General features: G+C 47.2%; 7 protein-coding genes across 7 annotated transcripts; 4 read left to right on the plus strand and 3 right to left on the minus strand.

The window, feature by feature from the left end:
• Window positions 1-1,462, minus strand: FSST1_003774 (DUF4448 domain-containing protein; the record flags this gene model as incomplete). Its single annotated transcript, XM_083229884.1, has 3 exons — window positions 1-29; window positions 296-976; window positions 1,039-1,462. 3 exons carry the CDS (start codon window positions 1,460-1,462, stop codon window positions 1-3), a joined length of 1,134 nt encoding a protein of 377 aa, XP_083087204.1.
• Window positions 1,463-3,123: 1,661 nt separating this feature from the next.
• FSST1_003775 (uncharacterized protein) lies at window positions 3,124-4,002 on the plus strand (the record flags this gene model as incomplete). The annotated part of the gene is made up of 1 exon (XM_083229885.1): window positions 3,124-4,002. One exon carries the CDS (start codon window positions 3,124-3,126, stop codon window positions 4,000-4,002), a length of 879 nt encoding a protein of 292 aa, XP_083087205.1.
• Window positions 4,003-4,713: 711 nt separating this feature from the next.
• On the plus strand, window positions 4,714-5,219 carry FSST1_003776 (uncharacterized protein; the record flags this gene model as incomplete). Its single annotated transcript, XM_083229886.1, has 2 exons — window positions 4,714-4,970; window positions 5,027-5,219. 2 exons carry the CDS (start codon window positions 4,714-4,716, stop codon window positions 5,217-5,219), a joined length of 450 nt encoding a protein of 149 aa, XP_083087206.1.
• Window positions 5,220-5,258: 39 nt separating this feature from the next.
• On the plus strand, window positions 5,259-6,068 carry FSST1_003777 (uncharacterized protein; the record flags this gene model as incomplete). Its single annotated transcript, XM_083229887.1, has 2 exons — window positions 5,259-5,588; window positions 5,643-6,068. The coding sequence occupies 2 exons, from the start codon at window positions 5,259-5,261 to the stop codon at window positions 6,066-6,068; spliced, it is 756 nt and encodes a 251-aa protein (XP_083087207.1).
• A 1,183-nt stretch (window positions 6,069-7,251) lies between these two features.
• Window positions 7,252-9,597, minus strand: FSST1_003778 (uncharacterized protein; the record flags this gene model as incomplete). Its single annotated transcript, XM_083229888.1, has 2 exons — window positions 7,252-9,061; window positions 9,110-9,597. The coding sequence occupies 2 exons, from the start codon at window positions 9,595-9,597 to the stop codon at window positions 7,252-7,254; spliced, it is 2,298 nt and encodes a 765-aa protein (XP_083087208.1).
• Window positions 9,598-11,108: 1,511 nt separating this feature from the next.
• FSST1_003779 (cyclophilin-like domain-containing protein) lies at window positions 11,109-12,758 on the minus strand (the record flags this gene model as incomplete). Its single annotated transcript, XM_083229889.1, has 1 exon — window positions 11,109-12,758. One exon carries the CDS (start codon window positions 12,756-12,758, stop codon window positions 11,109-11,111), a length of 1,650 nt encoding a protein of 549 aa, XP_083087209.1.
• A 3,370-nt stretch (window positions 12,759-16,128) lies between these two features.
• On the plus strand, window positions 16,129-16,450 carry FSST1_003780 (uncharacterized protein; the record flags this gene model as incomplete). Its single annotated transcript, XM_083229890.1, has 2 exons — window positions 16,129-16,337; window positions 16,384-16,450. The coding sequence occupies 2 exons, from the start codon at window positions 16,129-16,131 to the stop codon at window positions 16,448-16,450; spliced, it is 276 nt and encodes a 91-aa protein (XP_083087210.1).
• Window positions 16,451-19,798: the final 3,348 nt, after the last annotated feature.

Genomic DNA, 19,798 nt, shown 5'->3' on the forward strand with positions numbered 1-19,798 from the left:
TCACACTTGCTCCTCCATGTTGATGCATGCTAGTGGGTAGCAGAAAAGTTGGCCTCCTAAGTCTTAGGGTATAAAAATAAGTAGTCTAAAGACTATAGCCTAAGGAGCATAAAGTGACCTGCTAATTTCGTCTCTTATGCTTCCAGCGGCCAACTTTTCTGGTACCCTGATGGCATGCTAGCACACATCGCTAGTTTCCATATATACCTACGTGAAACAAAGTATGTGGCAATGCAGATATCACCACCAATTACATATCCTAAACTAGGCGAAGCCGCCTCTTTTCTTTACATACGTCTCTCGGCCTCCTGTCTCCTCATTTCATCACGGAAAGTATTGCCGCTGTTGCCCTGGTGGGAGAAGTTGGCATCGACAGGGCTACCTGCCAAGCTGCCGAGACCATCGCTGTCGGCACGAGCACGCCGAGGAGCGTCGCGGTACTCTCCAGGAGGAGGGACGGAAGTATCGAGCTGGATGCCGTTGTCACGGGCACCAAAGATGCGGCGCTTGGCACGACCGGTGTAGCCATGGCGGGCGCGACCAGAGATGTTACCGAGCCCAATGCGACGGGTCTTGCGGTTCCACAGGAAGCCACCGATGATGAGAAGAAGGAGGCAGCCGAAGACAACGGGCAGGGCGATAATAAGAGTCTGGCCTTCGGGGAGCTTCTCATGCGCCTTCTCGGGGAAGTCTATGTCCTGGAGGTAGAGGAACAGGGTCGTGGACTCTGTCTTCTCAAGCGAGTTGTTGCTGTTGCTGTAGAGCGTGAGGGAGATGTTGTGCGACTTCTTCATGTAGTCCGACTTGGCATGGAAAGGCCAGTAGCCCCAAGCAGCGGGGACGGCGGAGTCGGAGAAGTCCTGGTCCTTCTCCCACTCCTTGCTGGAGCTGTTGAAGAAGTTGAGACGGGGGGTGATCATGAGGGTGGAGTTGTCAGAGGACTTGGTCTTGTTGAAGTAATCGGGATCCCAGGTCACTGTAACATAAGTTGTTAGCAATTGGGCATGAATTGATGCGCCAGTGGCTTTGACAACTCACCGAAGTATTTTTTGCCAGCATCAAGAGTGCTGTTGGCGTAGGGAGAGCAGAAAGGAGCATTTTCACCATCCTTGTTGTGGCATCGCGAAAAGACACCCTCGCCGTGCTTGCCAGTGGCCTGAGGATTGGGAGGCTCGCCAGTGCTGGTGTAAGCCTTGCCCCAGCTGGTATATGTGTAGACGCTGGCGGTGAGGTCGTGAGGAGCAGCGTCGACGATGGACGTGGTACCGTCGATGGTAGTGTACGAGGGAGTGTATGTCGTGGCGGGCTGCTGCTCGTCATCGACGGTGACCCAGGCGGCGGTCTTGTCGGCTCGCTTCTCGAGAACGGGAGCATCGGCTTGAAGATCGCGCTCGTAGCGAATGACAGTCGCATTGGCGAGGGTCATAAGGCCCATGGAGGCCAAGATCTTGGAAGCGCGCATTGTTTTGTTTTGCTGATTGTTCCCTCGGTGATGTCGATCCCTTTATACAAAAACGAAGGAGCTCTTTCTTACGAGATACACAAAGAATCGCCGACGGAGAACAAGGGCGACAACGATGTAGAAAAAGAGGTTGAATAGGAAAGAAAAGAAGAAGAAAAGAAAAAAGAAAGCAAGAAAAGCTGGAAGACGGGAGATTTGAATGCCAATGCTATATCCCAGTTCATTCCGAGTCCAGCCCCAAGACCAGAGCCAGGAGAAGACCGATCGGGCCGGACGGAAATGTCATGGAACCAACCACAAGCTCAACTTTTTTCTTCCATTCCCGTTTTCTCTTATTTCGCGCAGGTCGATAGTGGGCCTAGCGCGCATTCCCCAGGCGATAGCCAGGGGTTTTACGGGGCTTCATGCATTGGACGCTGTAGCGTGGAGCAATCGCCAAGAGTGCCCAGACGGGCGATGGAAGGATGGTTTTGATGATGGACGCTGGGCGTGATGTCATGATAACAAGATTGAGAGAGGATATGAGAGTATATGGGAGTTGTTCGAAGGATATAGTTACCTACCTAGTATTGAGAGAATATAGGGCAACGAACCAGAGCCGTACTCGAGGGTTACCCACTCTAAAACTGTAGCCAATCATCAGCTATAGACAAAGATCTACACCAGATTTCCAATATCAAGCCCCAAGGTCACTTAAACCTCCAGCTCGGATCTATTATTCAAATGTCCTCTTTCTGGATTAACTTTCTAACCTGTCCATAGCAAAAAGTTATTCTCCTAAGTCTCAGGGCATAAAAATAAGTAGTCTAAGAACTATACTCTAAGGAGCATAAAGTGTCTTGCTATTTTCGTCTCTTATGCTTCTAGCGGTCAATTTTTCTGATACCCTGATGCCTCTGCCCACTGAGTCTTGTGACCACAATGGCAGTCCTCCTCTTTGTCCCGATGCAGGCGTGTTTCGTATTGTCAAATCCTCCATCTTTTGCGGAAGACGTTCTTTGTAAATGGGACTCGTCTCTTGGAGAAACTCCTCAATAACTAAGACTAGCTTTTCCCTGTTTATATTAGCTCGTACATCTATGAGTAGGTAGATAACGCAGACTTACTGAGGAACATTTTCCAGGATAGGCCCCTGGGGAGAATGGACTTGGTCGCTAGTAATATAGCATTTGTATTGGGTATTGGCTTCTCCCGTTTTCACGTCTCCCACAATCCTTTTGGCACAACCTGTTGAGACCTGTCACCACGCTTACATCTGTTCAGCTTGTCAACATAACCTTTTTCTTGTGTTCGTTGTTTTTTCTACTAGACTGACAAGAGGCATTGTATTTTCAGCCATAATTTGTTGTCTAAGTAACAATGTGGTATGTTCAGCCTTTGGCGGATGAACATGACATTGTTTTCTTATGTTCTTAGAACAAAAGGCATTATCTTGCAAACTAAATGCTACAGTTGCGATATATATTAATATTTAAATGGCTTCCATCCGTCAGTATTTGACTCACCTACTCATCAATCACAGATTTGTATTTGCTGACAAGTTCCAAGTTTCTTCACCAATATCGTCAAGCCGGCCTCGACGATCAACATTGACGAAAGTTTCAAACAACTATTCAGCAAATCGAATCACTCGAAAAGTGTCAACTATTTCTTTTATCAAAATGTCTTCCTTTCGAACCAGACATATCTCACCCCCTGGGATCAGGATCTGCATGCCTCTGAGCAGCGACATGGAAGCAGAGCGATACGTCTGCCACCTCAACATCAGGGACCTTGAAAGATGGAAGTATGAGCTTACTCCAAAGAGACGTGCTAACCAGGTAAACAGGACCTCCCTATGTACCGGCGCAAGTGGTGGTAAGTGGATACTAGGTAACTCGTCTTTCCCTCTAGATGAGGCTATGGATCCGGCCGAGTGCTCGCCTGTTCCCATCCCAGACTCGCCTTCCAGTGTATCTTCGTACGACTCACCAATGTATACACTTGAAGAGGTGCGTCTTTTCATGCCTGGAGAGGAGGATCCTGTCGACGCCGAGACCATCGAGGAGCGGATGAAAACGAGTCGGATTCTTGAAGGTACGTGGACTCCTCCCCCTTGCCGCGACTACGAAGGACCTCTAGCTGCTTGCTTTCGTATCATAGCGATTGAAGAAGAACGTGATGAAGCTCGCCGTGCTGTATTCGGAAGGTTCAAGGAGACTTTGCAGTCTCGTTTTGCTAGAGATGCTCCCAAGGGATGGGAACATCTCTATTCCATCATCTACGATGGACTGAGAGGGTACGGCGCATTCAGATTCCCTCAGTACCATCTCAAACAGAGAGCTTATCTCCTCAATCGAGAGTTCAGGGACGGTATGTATATAGTGTCTGGGATTCGAAGCCTCAGCGCTTGCTCACAGAGGGAGATCATGAAGCTGCTTGATGGGATTGGAGACACTGGACGGGATGACATGATCTATGTTGCTAACCAAGATGAGGAAATCCCCTACCGTTTCTACGGAGAGGAGCCTGTTTATATTGACTGGCAAGGGTCTCCTTGAGTATGAAGGAATGTGGGAGGAGTTTTTGGTAGGGAAGGATAAGGGGTCCAAAGTTGATTTGTGTGGGAATCAAAATTGTATTTTTCTAATCGTCTGTTTTCAGGATATTCTGTGATCTCGGCCAGTTTATGAAGAGTGTCTCATGTTCCATTTTCAAAGCCTAGACCTTTGATGAATATGCCTCCTACTTTTGTAGGCTCAAGTAAATAGGAATGGAATACCAGCATTTGAGCAACTGGTCATCACTTGCAAGCACCATCTATCTATCTATCTGCCCTGTCTGTGTTGGCCGGCAAGAGTTTGTGAGCATGAGTACGCCAATAAATATATGTATGCTATTATCTTAAACTGCTCTGCCACCGGCATGCACTGTCGAATAAAGCCTCTATCCATTCTGCAGTGATTCACTGTCAAACAGATGGTTCCACTTCGTAAAATAAAACAATGGATCCCAATCAATAGAGACTTGAGTGTTGCCTGAATCATTCGGCATACGTTTGTTTACCTATAAATTTCTTCTCCTCCGCTCTCTTCAAGAGAATCTTTTCCACCTTTCCACAACACCACCACACACTTACATTGTGACGTCTTTCTCTTCCATCCATCAGGTAACCGCGACTGGCGGATGGTCCGCCAATAGGCTTAGAGACCCCTTCGCCTTCATTCATTCATCTGGGGTGTATTCTCGACGTTCTTTCTTTGGTTGCAACCATGGAGGAAATTCCACAGGAGTGCCCTTCATTGGTCACGATCATGGACAAATTTCCAGAGGAGTGCTGCTGCATGGTCAGCTCCTATCTCACCAAGCAGGATCGTTCAAATCTCAAATTGGCCTGCAGAAAGTTATATGAGTGTTTCTCCCCAAGCGACTGGAGACAAGTTACGCTTTCCGGTCATGCCGACGAGCTCAATTGTACCTTGAAATCATTTCTGGACGAGAAGTATGGCACAAAGCACACGTTCATCAAGTAGGACCTTAAGACCTATTCTTATCAAGATCAACATTGCTAACCCGCTTGTACAGGAAGATTTCCATTTGCCTAAAAGGATGCCTTTGGCCCCCTAGGCCACCATGTGCCGACCTTGTTAAGCGCCTTGTTAGCAGTCTCTCCAAGATGGTCAAAGCCGAACAAATTAAGCTATGTATCCAGGACTACAAAGCTCAATTGATCAATGGTGCTGAATTCGCTCGTCTTTTGGCTATGACCAACCGATGAGACAATGTCACGACGCTCTACCTGGATTGTTCCGCGCACATGGCTGTTGCAGCTCTCAACCATTGCAATCCCAACGTCCTGAATAATGTGTCACTCAATACCTGGTGCGGATGGAACTACTACAAAAGCATAAAGTACTTAGAGCTACAGTCTATGTACTCAACCCAGCCGTATTCGCTCGAGACGCTCTCCATATTGTTCGAGCCCGGTTGGGCCTACTACGACATAGACGAAGTATTTCGATTTCAAGTAGAGGGAATACAGCAGGTCACAGAAGATTTCCCTGGTCTCAAGTGCCTGTACGTTCTTGGGCCTGTCAAGCTGCGTTATGAGCATCTACCAGGTGGCGACTCGTGCTACTGGGGCCTCGTAAGTAATCAACATGCCGCTACATTGATATACTGCACTAATTATTTCGACTAGGAGCGGAGTTTAAAAGAGCTCTATAAAGTATTGGACGATTCCAGTATCGAGCATTTTGCCATCGAGATCAATTCAGAACGGCTTGACGACGAGTTCAAAGCTCTCGCTATAGCTATAGGCTTACACGGGAAACCGCCTGCCGAATATGCGCGCTTCTTTGACGACGAGGGCTATCTCAAAAAGTCCCACCAAATCGACAATGCTGATCTCGTTCAGTGGTACAGCAATCTCACCGACCGCATCCTTGAAGCATGCCCGAAGTTGCAAACAGTGAGGATATGCTACAAACTCAAATGCTATGGCCATAACCCCGAACCTGAAGCTTATACCTACGGCCGTCGCCTTGATACTGGAGGGACGTTTACCCAGTTACGTGAGGAGGATTGGGATCATGCATTTCAGAGACGGCTGGGTCTTACCTCTTAAGTGTTTGGGGATCTTGAGTGTCATGGCGCTTTAAAAAGAAACAAGGTACACGATAGATCGTGACAGATAATGTGACAGACAATCAAAAAGATAGACTTGATGAGACTGGGACTCGAACCCAGGAGGATTGCTCCACCAGGAAATTGGTGTTAAGGTTGACCTTAACCTGGCGCCATAACCAACTCGGCCATCTCACCGAAGGTCGCAGAATCTGTAGACCCGCTTGATGGATGACGGACTTCTCAGCTGGTAGATAGATGGTGATTGTGGTAATCGTTGATGGGAAAGGTCTGAACTAATTATCCAGTACCAGTACGCAGATTAGAAAGGGGTTCCTCCGGACTGTCCGTGGTGAGTTATTGTAATCGAATCCATTCGCATCTCCAACAAATAACAAACCCAAGAAGATTTGGCAATGTGTGCGTGTTCAAATAACAGATTCAAGCTAGAAGTGTAAGTGACCTTGAAACTTAAGATTGGCCCAGTGATGAAAATAGTGAGTGTATCCTGGATCTCGTGTTGTTCTGGCTGATAATTGGCAAGACAATATGTTTATCACCAACACACATTGTTCAACTTCAACTACAGATTACAAAGTGGGGTTATTGATTTTGCTTAATCGCATACATCATATCATAAGGTGTGCGGACGCAGCCCTTCCTGGTTCTCCTGGTTCTGGTTCTGGTTTCTGGGTCCCCATATCCAGCCGCTGCAACGCTTCCTGGATTCTTCACCCAGGCGTTTCTATAACTCTTTTTTCTTCAGGAAACAAAAACCTTGCCCTCTCTTGAAAAGCAATAACCTAGTAATACTACCAACACGCTGACTTTGAAGCATAACCCTTTCCTTCCCAGCCTGCCCTATTGTACGTCGTTGAAATGCGCTATCTGTGACGAACCCAACCCACCCATAAGAATATTTTCAAAAAAAGAATATGCATAGTGCGCAGTTTATTAAATACAAAGAAAGACCTGGTAACATGGCCCTAGCCACAAGCTGTAATACCATTCGAGGAAGAACCAAGGCTCAGACGCTTAGGCCAGTGGGTAGCAGAAAAATAGCTTCATAAGTCTTGGGGTATAAAAATAAGTAGTCTAAGAACTATACTCTAAGGAGCATAAAGTGACCTACAAACTTTCATCCCTTATGCTTCCAGCGGTCAATTTTTCTGGTACCCTGAGAGCTAGGCTACGCGTTGCCGTTTGGTTCCTCGATCGGGGGTGTTTTCTAACCGTAAATCATCACGGTGTATTTCTTCTGTGCCGGCAGGACTGGGTGTATTGGTGTGACTCGCGTGTGGCATCATATGTCCTGGGTGCAGTGACGCTTGGTTTTGATGGTTTTGATGGTTTGGGTCTGTGTCGAGAGTAAAGTTAAAATCGTTGCCATCGCCAAATTGATGTTCGCCCGACAGTGCATTGATGTCAAAGAATTGGTCGAAATCGGTCGACTGGGGGTCGAAGTACGCTCCCGCGTCATCACTCAAGCCGGGGACATGTCCAGAAGGACTCAGCGGTCCTAGCATATTTCCGAGCTCGCTTATCTTAGCGTCCTGTTCGCTCTGGAGGCGCTGAAGTTGGTCCAGGTCGATTGAGTTGGAGTGGATTTCGTTGATAGAAGGCGGCGCCATCGGCGGGCCCATGATGGGGGAGAGCGAAGGGGGTGGAACGGATTCGGTTGGTGGTGGTGAGACAGAGGCAGAGGTAGACATAGTGGGCATAGCCATGTGGGAATTGGACGTAGGGATCTGTGCAGGAGTAGGGACTGGTGTAGCAGAGACAGGAGTTGACCTGCCCGAAGGAGCAGCAGAGGACTGCCCGGCCATAAAGTTTACCAGCTTGTTTCGCTGAGCATTGCTCAATGCGTTGGGCGCACTAGCAACTAAATCTGCTGCGTCTGGAATATCCATGCCACGGCCGTTGTTATGTTTATTGTGTTCATTAATGAGGCTCATCATTCGTTCCTCCGGATTTGCCTCAAGTTCCTGACGAAGGTTGGGAGAGGCTGTGTCGCTGGGGGAATTGTCGACAAGTTCTGTGACATGACCCATCTCAGGGTTGTGGTTGTGGTTGTGGTGACTGACGGGCTGATAGGCTGTGCTGCCAGGCGTAGACCTACTTGGAGTAGTGGATGATCTGACTGTCTGGGCACGGTTGTTCTGATGAGGTGCCGGCAAAAGCCCTCTGGTCTTCTTGGGTGTCGCATATGAGCCGGGATTCATCTGTTGGATGAAATCGCCCAGCTCAAACACGCTACCGTGCTGGGTAGACTGCTGGTTGCTGGTTTGGTTCGTGATCATCGAGATGATGTCACTGACATTTTGCGAATTGCCCTGATCTTCTAGTGTTTTCCTAAACACATTGGCGAGGAAGTTGAGAATCGCGTTGATGGAATTCTGGTGACGGTCGTGTTGGCTCTGGAACATGAGGGCCTGGTTGTACAGCTCAGTGTTGTTCCGCTGCAGACGACTTATTGCGCCGAGGATGAGCTTCTGCTGGTCCCTAACCTTACCCAACTCTTCACGAATAAGGCTCATCTCCTTTTTGGGCACTGGCTGAGATTCACTAGCTGGCAAAGATCGAGGGGGTTGAGCAGCAGTAGGCAGCCCAGAGGTAAGTACCTCCTCGTTGGCAACTTCATCTTCACTGTCATTGTCCCCCTCGGCACCTTTTGAGCCCTTCTTAGCTTTGCTCCCGCTCTTAGGCTTGTTGATCAGCCATAGAAGATTTGGGTGCCCCCGTCGGAAATAGGGGTTGGAGTATTCGCTTGGGCTCTTGTTCTTTCGCTCGCTGGCCCGCATAGAATTGTCTGACAGCCCCACACGTTTGTGGAAGCCATACATGTTGAGTTGTCGAACGAAAGAGGCATAGTTGTTGTGCTTGAACAATTCTGGGATCAAAGTCTTGGCAAATTCGTCCTCATCAAGCACGATGAACGAATCTCCCTTTTCCGACCATCGGATCAAGTCTTCGTTTTTGCGCTCCTCTAGGAAACTTGAAGCTGTTAGCGTGTCTCTCTCAATGTCGGCTACGCAAACTTACCTGCTCAGTTTCTGCACAAACGGGGGAATCTGCTTGCGCTTGGCTTGCGCTTCCCGTTTTGCCTTTTGGGCCCTCTCCTCCAACACCTCAACATTATCCTGCTCGTTCAAGTTTTCGAAATTTCCTTGAAGTAGTGTGTTTTCATCACCGACAAAGTTTCCCCACGGCTCAACTGCCCCATCAAAGTTTCGTTGGTTTGTCGGAACAAGCGCATGATTCATTTGTCGCCGCGCAATTGTGTTTGACGGGGTCGGCACGGGCTGAGAATATTGCTGCTGTGCCGGAACGAGACCAAACGAGTTTCCATTGTCGTCCATGATCCCGTCTACTCCATTCATGTAGTTTGAGGGGTCGGCCATCCCATTCCATCGCAGTCCCTGATTTCCCGCCCCGTTTCCTGCGTTGTATTGTGGTTGCATTTGCTGCGGCATGGGCACCATAGGCGATGCTCCCGGTGCTGCTCGTTTCCTAGAGTTGGGCACAGACATGAAAAAGGTTCTGGAAGGTTGGCGCTTCTTCAGAAGCGGTGAGATTGTGAGTGGATTGGCTATTATCGATGCCCAATCCTATTGGGTCTGAGTTCGGGGGTGTAGTGTTCTCGGAGGAGTTTGTCGCCTTGGTAGTTGTCGATTTCACGCAATGATTGCCTCGAAAGGCTGGTAACTCTGTAGAGTAAATTTGTGATTTATTAACAATTCCGCACGAGATTGCGCAAACGTCATTCGTGGTAAGCGGTTAACGATTGATGTTTTGCTCGGCCGTCTCGAGTTTGCGGGAAGAAGCACGATAGGCGTGCGTGACTGAGGTTAAAGGAAGTAGGTAGCGAAGAATCGCGTGTGCGCGTGGAAGAGTTAAAGTGGAATATGTTATCGTAAATGGCAGGATCAAAGTCAAGGGGATTGCGCAGCCAAGAGAAGAGGCGCAGCGCAGCCTTGTGAATCCGGTCACGGAGAGATAATAACGGTTGAAACTTAAAGACAGCCACACGTTTGCTCTACCTCGTGTACGGAGCTCGCGGTGGTGATGCCTTAAAGCAATATGAGTTGCGTAGCGCGTTCTGCCCAAAGTTATGGAGACTGAAGAAAAGGCTGAATGGAAAAGGCAGTTTGCTGGCTTCGAGGTAGGCCTGAGTCTATATAGATCAAGGGTGATAAGAGCTGGTGGGCAGCGTGCCCATTCTGAAACGTAGAGCTATAGGCGATGTACAGGCGACAAGTACCGGTGTTGCGACTTGGATAGGCAGTAATAGTGCTAGAGGCAGTGGTGCAGTTCCGTGACGGTGGTGATGCTGAAGTTGACCGTCGCTGCGATTATGGGTCTCCGGAGCATTTGCAGCGAGCGGATCAAATGTCAAATATTTTAGTCCAATCAGAGATCAGTATCTTGCATGGACATCTCCATCTTCACGTGATGATAAGACGAGATCTCTCGATCTATCCCAACTCGACGTTGAAGAAAAGCTGCAGGTTTCAACGTTGATGACGTTATATCGATGATTATCGTCCTTTGGCTTCTCAAGTTGATAATTCATTTACAATAGAGAGACAATTTGATTTGACATTTTTTTCACGGTTCATAATTATGTCCTCAATGAAGACACTCAACAACATCATCACGATCGATCGCCATGATCTCGCTAATGTGGGGACGGCAGTTACAATTCATAATGTCTTCACCAAGTAGCAGAAAAGTCAACATCCTAAGTCTTAGGGTAAAAAATAAATAGTATAAAAGTCCAATCTAAAGAGCATAAGCTGATCTGCTAATTTCGTCTCATGTGCTCCCACCAGTCAACGTTTCTGGTACTCATGGACGTTAATACCCCCATGTCAAATCAGACCAACAACCGGGTAACATTAGAAAGGAAATGCAAGCATGCATGGAACATGGTCTTAATGCTTCATGCTGGGTATCGTAGTGACTATTCCCAATATGGTAACAAGCTGAACTGCCAACAGCGGTTCAACACAACTCAAAGATATCTACATGATTCTCTCGTTCATTTTGCTCCGCGTCCTGCAAGCGAGGCGGCTTGTGCCATCTTCGCATTCCTTGCTGCATCTCGTGCTTGATCCCACGCTCGACCCGAGTTTCCTTGTCGTGCATCCCTGGCTGCCTTCTTCTCATCCTGGAGAGTCCGAGCCTTCTCGCGCGGATCAATCACGACGAGCTCCTCCTCCGCCTTTTTACGGTTGCTTAGGTCCTTACCCAGTTTATCCGCTGCAAAGCTGAGAGCATGCGACATCCAACCCTCGTCGTCGCTCTCGTCTTTCTCTTGCTTGTCCCATGACGTGCAGCTTTGGCAATTTGCGATAAAGTGCAGATCACACAACTCAGCTTCCTCGTCCCCGGCTTGCGCGTCTCCCCCTTCCTCGGTAGTTTCACGGGCCGCTGGTTCATTTTCTTTCTCCGGGGGTGCTTTCTCCAGTCTTGACTGAAAGGCTTTGAGCATTCGAAGCGCTTTGGCGTCTTCCACTGCTGAAGTGTTAACAGCCCCTGGTCTTCGTTTTCGTCCCCTGATTGATGTTTCGGGGATCATAGATTCTAGCGCAGACTTGTTCCTTTCCTTCGTAGGTTCTTCAGATTGTATCGTCCGTCGCATTGATGCCTTGAGCGCCGCCATCTCTTCATTGGCTCGCTCCAATGCCGTTTTTCGGGGGGCCTCCGGCTCGGGTGATTCGTCCTTGATCTCCATCTTGACAGGCGGGGCAGACTTTTGCCGAGCCTCCTTGGGTGGCTCGCGGCGGATGGCCTGATCTGAGTCCTTATCTTTGTCTTCTTCAGCGATTGGCACTCTCTTCTCCGATGCTCGTTCCTTCTTGGCCTTTGCTGGTTTGCTGCGAACCTCGTCTTGCTCCGGAGCTTCCTCCGGAGCTTCCATAACGATCCTGGGATCAAATTTCTTCTTCTTCAGCACAGGCATGTCATCGTCACCTTCGTCGTCGCCAAAGCTCAGTAGTTGTTTCCCCCCTTTTCGCTTTTTCTTCTTATCTTTGGTTGTAGCTGTTTTGGACGGCGCAATAGCAGCGACTCGAGACCGCTGCTTCATATCTTCGAAAGGGTTCACCAGGATTTCTATGCGCTCGATCTTGACTGGGTAGGTTGGACGTTCCGTAGCTTCATCAACTTCTCCTTCGCCCATTTTTGCCAAATTGTAGACAGTATCGCCAGCAATTCGTCCAAACATGGTGTTCTTTCCATTCAATTCCTCGGCTGTGTCGAGAGTAAAGAAGAACTGACTGCCGTTTGTATCCGGACGCGATTCGTTCGCGGAGCCCAGAAGACCTCGACGATTGAATTTTAGACGCGAATGGAACTCATCCTTGAAATTAATTCCTGTTGGTCCTGCGTTCTTGCCCATGCGCTGGTCCATGGGCCAAGGGTCCAGATCACCACTGAATGCGCCTCCATCATATATCGACTCTCCGCCGTTGCCAGTACCAGTGGGATCACCTCCCTGTAGAATGAAGCCAGGAACTAATCGGTGGAATATAGTATTATCGTAGTAGCCATCGAGGGCTAGTTGCAAGAAGTTGCGACATGTCAACGGCGCTTGTTTGGCGAATAGCTCGACAGAGAGTTCGCCCCGGGTGGTGTGGATGATGACTGACGCTGTGGGTTGCGGTTCGAGGTTGTAGATCGCCGACATTGCAACTTGGTTATTGCGTGTAATTGGAAAGCTGTTGCTTGTTGTTGGCGTCACAAAGGAAAACGCGTGCAATGATGATTGAGGTTGGAACGCTAAGAGCTTGGCTTGCTAGCTTGCAGGCCACTAGGTAGTAGAAAAGTTGGCCTCCGAAGTCTTAGGGTATAAAAATAAGTAGTCTAAGAACTATAGCCTAAGGGGCATAAAGTGACCCGCTAATTTCGTCTCTTATGCTTCCAGCGGTCAATTTTTCTGATACCCTAAGGGCAGGGATCCACACGGCACTATCGATAAGCTCCACTTGCAATCGTTAAATTATGCGCTAAACACCAACAACACATCACCAACACTAACAAACAGTTCACTAGACTGCCTCAACAGGAAGACCTAAGCAAATCTCACATTGGGACCTTGACAGCTAGTATATAAAGTGTATATACGTAGTACTTCTAACACTTGCAAGTATTTAAGTATATATTTCTTAGCTATATAAGTTTATTATATAAGCGTTCCTATAAATGTACTTATAGCTTATATAGATAACTATAGAGTTTAGGAAGAGATATTAGCAAATTTAAGGGTCTTGAATATACTGAGATATAATCTGCTTTCCAAGGTTAGATTAGGAGAAAGAGTAAAGACTAATAATGCAAGTAACTATTAAGCAATTAAAAGACAGAGAAGTATCTAGTATCTTATATAATATTTTAAAGTTATCTTGTAATAATGTGGCAGGTGCTTTTCCAGTCTTTAAAAGTTAATATATTAAATTTATCTTATTAAATATATTTGCTCTAGATATGAAAGCGTTTATCCTTTTTCCTTTTCTTTACACATTTAGGGGAATTAAAAGCAAGAGTTAAAAAACCTTCACCTGCCTACCTAAGTATCTAGCGTTACAGCTTAAAGCAGTCCCAGGCAAGCTATCATGCTCATACAGATCATCTTCATCGTGTCCCCAGTATCTGATAATAGTCCCCCAATCTTTCCCTGCCTAACCCTAAGACATCTCAACATCACTCTCACCATCGTCTCCCTTCTCATTGCCACTGCCTACCAATGTTCCACGCAGTGCCATTGAACCCTCGAGCTGTTCTCCGATCGTGTTTGCAATCATGCTCATGGTTCCGTCATGCCTGTCAATCTAAGCGGCCAATATATCCTTGGCTGCCCTTGCCACCTTCTTGTCGCCCATGGAACTTGTGAAATCATCGAGCAGCTGAGTCGCATTAATTTTTCCCTTCTTCTCAGCTTATCGGTCCTCATCGATTACCTTCGGCTGCAAGCGTTGGATGTCAATCATTATGTCTAGAATCTTGAGATTTGACTCAAGGAGCGGCTTGCCTACAGTTTGTTGAGCAAGCTGATAAGCTTCCCAGGTAAGCCTTTTGTGATCAGCAAGACCTAGCTGTGTATAGGGCCAGCAAAAGGTGTAGATCAAAGCGCGTGCCATATAAACATATTTGTCTGTCTCATCTTATGCACCTTCGCGGATGCTCCGAGTCAGTGCTGAAATGGTTGGTACTGGACAGTCATGCTTCCATCGTCATTATTGTCCTCATCTTCGTCGTTATCATCTTTGCTTCCTAAGTAGTTTTGATTGAAGGTGGTGATGTTTTGTGTAATTCTAGAGAGCCGCTGTTGTTATAGCTTTGCTGATACCCTTCGTATACTCTCGATAGGAAAATACGATCCAAAACGTCGTCGCTACCCGGAAGTCTCCTGATGGTCTTGATCGTATGACCGTGTCTGGCGAGACGATATAAGAAACCGTTTCCCCGTTGATTATCCTGACGACAATTCCGACGTGTTCCTGGGTTTCGATGTAGGAGTGATGAGATGGATCAAACTTGCTCTCGTCAAGACTCGTTTTCCGCCCTCTTTGGAGCTGGAGACCAGCTGGGAGGGCCTCTCCAACAACCACAACTAGCTTACCACTGGTGGACATTAGTTATGAAGCAAAATACATGCGTAGTTTTGTACTGATCTGGCGATATTCTGCACTTGCAGTTCGTCGCGCGTGTAGAAATGTTCACCCTAGCGCGCTCTAGAGTCGGCTTCTCGAGGGTCTCACCCGCACGACAGTTGCGTGAACCCATACTACCTATCGTAGTATCGAATCACCTCATCTAGTCGGCGATGCTATCTTCCAGTCTCGTAGGCAACACCCTGCCAATTGAACGCAAAGTCGGCCAGACTGACGATGCGCCGAAAGGCCCAGAGAGGAGGCAGGATGGGAGAAATGAAGTAGCAAAGTGTCGGGTGTTAGATGAAAGAGGTGGGGGGCTATTGTTATTTTCTTGAAAGAGTCCGAGAAAATGTTTAATATTTGATTTCTAGGCAGCCAGGCCGGTCGAATAACTGCCTGATTAATGGTATTGAATTGAATACCAAATTGGTTATGGCCGACTCAATACTTGAAGAGTATAAGTTTCAATAGCGTTGATACCTTTACAAATAAGAATGGAATTTTATACTTTCTAGTCTTTTCCAATCCTGAAAAGTTTAGGGTGATCATTCTACTAAGGAGAAACTGCCAGGACGAGAAGAGACGAAACAGTCTACATAGCATTCCCAGAATATCTCCAGCACGTCAGCTATATACTCATGACTTAAAGGAAGCATCGCACTCCAGAGCAACGTCTCAAGCACTCTAATTCTCTGTGGTTGGGTTCACAAACCCGTATACCTGGGTTCAATCTGAACAAATAACTGCCAAGTGTCGACTACATCTTAGGTATGAATAGAGATTGGTGCATTTAATCTAGGCCATGGACCTACAAGTAGAGTAAGTACTTGGCTGGGTACCTATCTGTTTCTTTTATCTCTTTGACAAGGTCAAACCCATATTGCCAATCCCAGGTTTAGATTATGTACTTATTCAAGCTAGAATGCTAAAGCTAGCCGAAATTTATTCAAGTTCAAAGGTCAAGTTTAAGGCCAAGGCCATCGTCGTGTTGTCCTCGTCCTTAAAATTCTACCACCTTGGAAACTGTGAAAGTTACCGGAACCATGGTCATGCGGTAGCTATTCTCCGTCTTCTAGAGTCTCTTTCGATCTCTTATTATGTCTAGTAAACGGCTGGAATAGAGCATTTAATTTCTAATTGTTAGAGAAATATTCTTATTTACAAATTGATAGCCAAGTTGTCAGACTTAAGATGCAAATGCGATTTTCCCCATGAAAGTGCATCTCGGGCACATATTCCTCACAGCACATCTGGCTCCACGCTTGACATTCATAACTTGAGATAAACAGAGGTAAATTGAGAAATAAAGATAAGAATAACAGGTGCGTGAATCATTTGGCCGACCGTAGTGATTCACTGTCACTTCCGGACACTGGCACATTACCCTCTTGCGCATCGTCTGCAATGACCGGTTACAGTCAAGACTTCGCCTTTAATAGGGCAAATATTGCCTATAACACAGGCAAACCCAACAGAGCCGAGTTCCAACTGATCCGCATCGAAAGAACTCAAGGGGATAGTACAACGGGCAGAAAAAATGACCAACACCCATGCTGTCTCGTTGAGGAACATGCACACTCTGCCAGGGCCCTAGACCTCGACAACATTCCTATGTAAGTCCTGGCCTCCTATATATAAATATCGGCTAATATAAAACAGTGAAAATCTAGCCTTGGTGGTTGGAGAGTACTTGCCAGAGAATCCACCTAAATCCAATCACCTCTAGCTTCCAACGAACACAGAGGTGTTTAATCACAGAGTCCACCAATATCTAACAACTCGGGACGAGACTGCACTCGTTGTCTGCATGATAAGCCATGGTAGATGCATTTTATGCCGCTTATTGGATTTTAAGAACGAGACCGAACTCTGGACTGCTGGCCCCTTATCCGCGAATATCCATGAGCATATCTATTTCTATCGCGAATTTACGGATGGCGTTAAGGATACGCAGAAAAAAGGTCGATTCAATAAGTACAAAGCAAACATCAGAAAGAAATCACTAGACCTTATCGAATCTTTCAACAGGAGCCTTACTGATGGTTCTAATAATGAGAGCGACACGGATAGTTCCGACGACGAGAATGACACTGATGGTTCTAAAGATGAGGACTATATTGACGGTTCTGACAACGAAAGCGACGCCAATGGTATACCTATCTCTACGGTTGACCCTGGTAGTCTTATACGTGCTACGGATGGTGCGCGTACTATACGTAGTGCCGCCAATCGTTCCGCTCATCTTGTCGAGAGTGGGATCTCGGATCAGGAACCGGAGGAGAGAGACCAGATCGTTCACGACGCATCCCCTAACACAAACCTGACATCCCTGTGGCCCGAAGTCAGTGATGAGATATCAAGGCTATTCGATTGCTTGATAAATATGCCTAGTTACTTGGCTCACGGTGATACTGCGAAGCTTCTGTCTTACTGCAAGGTGTGTCTTGAGAACCTACTGAACACAGGACTGTACTGGCTAGCATTTAAAGGAATTGGGGGTTTGATACTGAGGAGCAAACATTAATGCTTCTATCAGTGGGACTACGACAAGGGGCTTTGGCTGAAGTCGCTGTTGTAGTTGATGCAGCTCTTTACAGGCCGTTCACAGCCATATTTTGCGAGCTTCATAATCCAAACTCGGGTGGCTTTAACAGCCTTCACAGCAATATCAGGCGTGCCTTCAGACTTGCCTCGATCTGCAATGGAACTCCGCGTACTTGAGACTACTTGCTTGAGAGTTGAGCTTAGAATACAGCAAGCGAATAACCCAGGACTAGTCTGGATTGCCATGAAATGAAGGACTTGGCTCATCTGATGTGCCCTACGTGGCTAATTTCCTGTTACTCCAGGGGAATAACAGACATGAATACATACTATCATACTCTCCTCTATTATGTCCCTACTTCTTTAATGACGCTCAAGTATCTGATAACACGCCTCCAGCCTAATAGAATCACATGAGCCAGTAGCTTCAGCTTGCGGGAAGATGGTTGTACCTAGAATACCTGTCAATCAATCATTTATGCGCACAACATCTATCACACCTGCCAAAGCACCAAGTATCAACGTTGACAGCATCTATTGGAACCACGACAACTACCTTCAGCGCATCAGGACACCAATCAAAGCGCCTACCCAGCTCTCGGGAGCAGTGTACAAGCCCTAGCAAGAGAACTCCTGGCCGCAGTCAGGGTCATAGAAGTACCTGCAAGCATGTTAATCACGGGTCTTTTATCTGGCTGTGTTGTATTGGATGGGCCGGCCCTTGTCGGCCTGTCCCAGGCTGAGATGATTACGGTCGATGTGAGTAAGCCTGTTGGTTGAGGTCTTATGGCCTTCTTATCTTGGACATGTACACACAGAAGCATTTCTTTGGGCGTTTCGATGAGGACACAGCTTATACTTGGAAGGTTGCAGGGTTGGTTCACCGAAGAGGGAGACGCGCTCAAGACGATAACAATAACAATCTACCTGAGATAGAGTCATATCAACGTCAACAAATTACACGTCGAGTCTACCTAACCTATAGCACCAACACACACACCCACGGGCCGTAGCGTCCAAGCCGTCCATCCTTCTCGCTTGCCCTGGCCTCGACGAGCGAATTGCTTTGCCTCTCTTCCGTTTCTCTTGATTTCGCTGTGCCGTAGAACCTGAGAAGCGCCCCGTTCCTGTTCCTCAAGGACGACTGCATCCCGTTTGTTGTACGAGGAGGCAAAAAGCGCACTTGCGCAACGTCGTACAGCGGCTCGTGAAGAGTTGAACGAGCATCTATCCCATCTACTCAAATGCGTTGGGCTGCTCAAAACGGGTGATAGCCTGCAATTGCCCTGATTTACAGCCCTACAGATGTGCTGATAATGCCATATGGTGTGTAAGCCAGGGTCGTAGCACACCAAAACATCACCAAAGGACCGAAGTTGACATGCACCATTGTTGACTTTTGCTGCTGCACTTGTGCTAGTTTCACTTGAATAAGGCATAGAATCTTGAGAAAAACACCGCAAATGAGCAGATTTCCATGTTCCCCATATTCCTTGGTAGCAATAGATCGATGAAGCAGAGCAATCGCCGATTAAGATGTGATTCGTATGCAAGCGTGCGGGTCTGTGCCGTACAGTAGCTTCAGAAGCAATAGCAGGGATTGTATCCCATAACCCAGATTTCCACGAGAATCGATTACTTGGTATGGGCATGTTTGCGCAGGGCCAAGAGAGTTGTTTTGGGCCTCTCTTCAGCTGCATCGCGTATCAACAAAGGACCATTGACCTTTGTATTTGATAGCGTGGTAATGTCTGTGCTCTCCATTGAATCAAAGTCGTGTAATTAAACCGTCCTCAGGGCGTCAGAAAAATTGACAGCTGGAAGCATAAGAGACGAAATTAGTAGGTCACTTTATGCCCCTAGGCTATAGTTCTTAGACTACTTATTTTTATACCCTAAGACTTCGGAGGCTATTTTTCTGCTACCCAGTAGACTACAAGGATCATGGGTGAAGAATTCCAACGTTAGCAAGCAAGCCAACAAGCAAAGAAACACAAAGGGTCAGCCACACTGACTACATTTCAGAGGGGCGAGGCCCAGCCGTGAATTAACAATGGCGCCATGTTTATCGAAATAGGGTAAGGGAGAAAGAGAGGGACTCAGCCTGTCCTATCGGAGAATTCGACACCTCCGGATAGCGATCTTTCCGATTGAAAGTTTGTTTATTGTTATTGAGCATTGTGCCAAATCAGAGGACACAATAGAAAGCTTCAGATCAACAATAAAGGAATTACCTGTTGAGATCCTTGTCGAGCATGGACAGTCGTACTTTCATCGTGGCGCAGTACATATTCAATGCATGCAGTAGGGCAGCTTCAGTACGCGAAACAGATCTCTTGCTCTGACTTGCAGAAGTTGGAAAACAAAAACCGTCTTCTTGGTAAACCAACGTCCATCAGTAGTAAAATCCGCAACTGCTGTATTGTCAACAATAGCTCGAGCCACAACAAGCCCCAAGCCATGAACTAGAAGACGCCATCGAATCCGTAAATGGAAATATCTAAACCATTGACAACCAGAACCAGCAAGC

Source organism: Fusarium sambucinum, chromosome I, assembly GCF_050947815.1.
Source record: "Fusarium sambucinum isolate potato_lamoka chromosome I, whole genome shotgun sequence".
In the NCBI taxonomy this organism is placed as follows: Eukaryota; Fungi; Ascomycota; class Sordariomycetes; order Hypocreales; family Nectriaceae; genus Fusarium; species Fusarium sambucinum.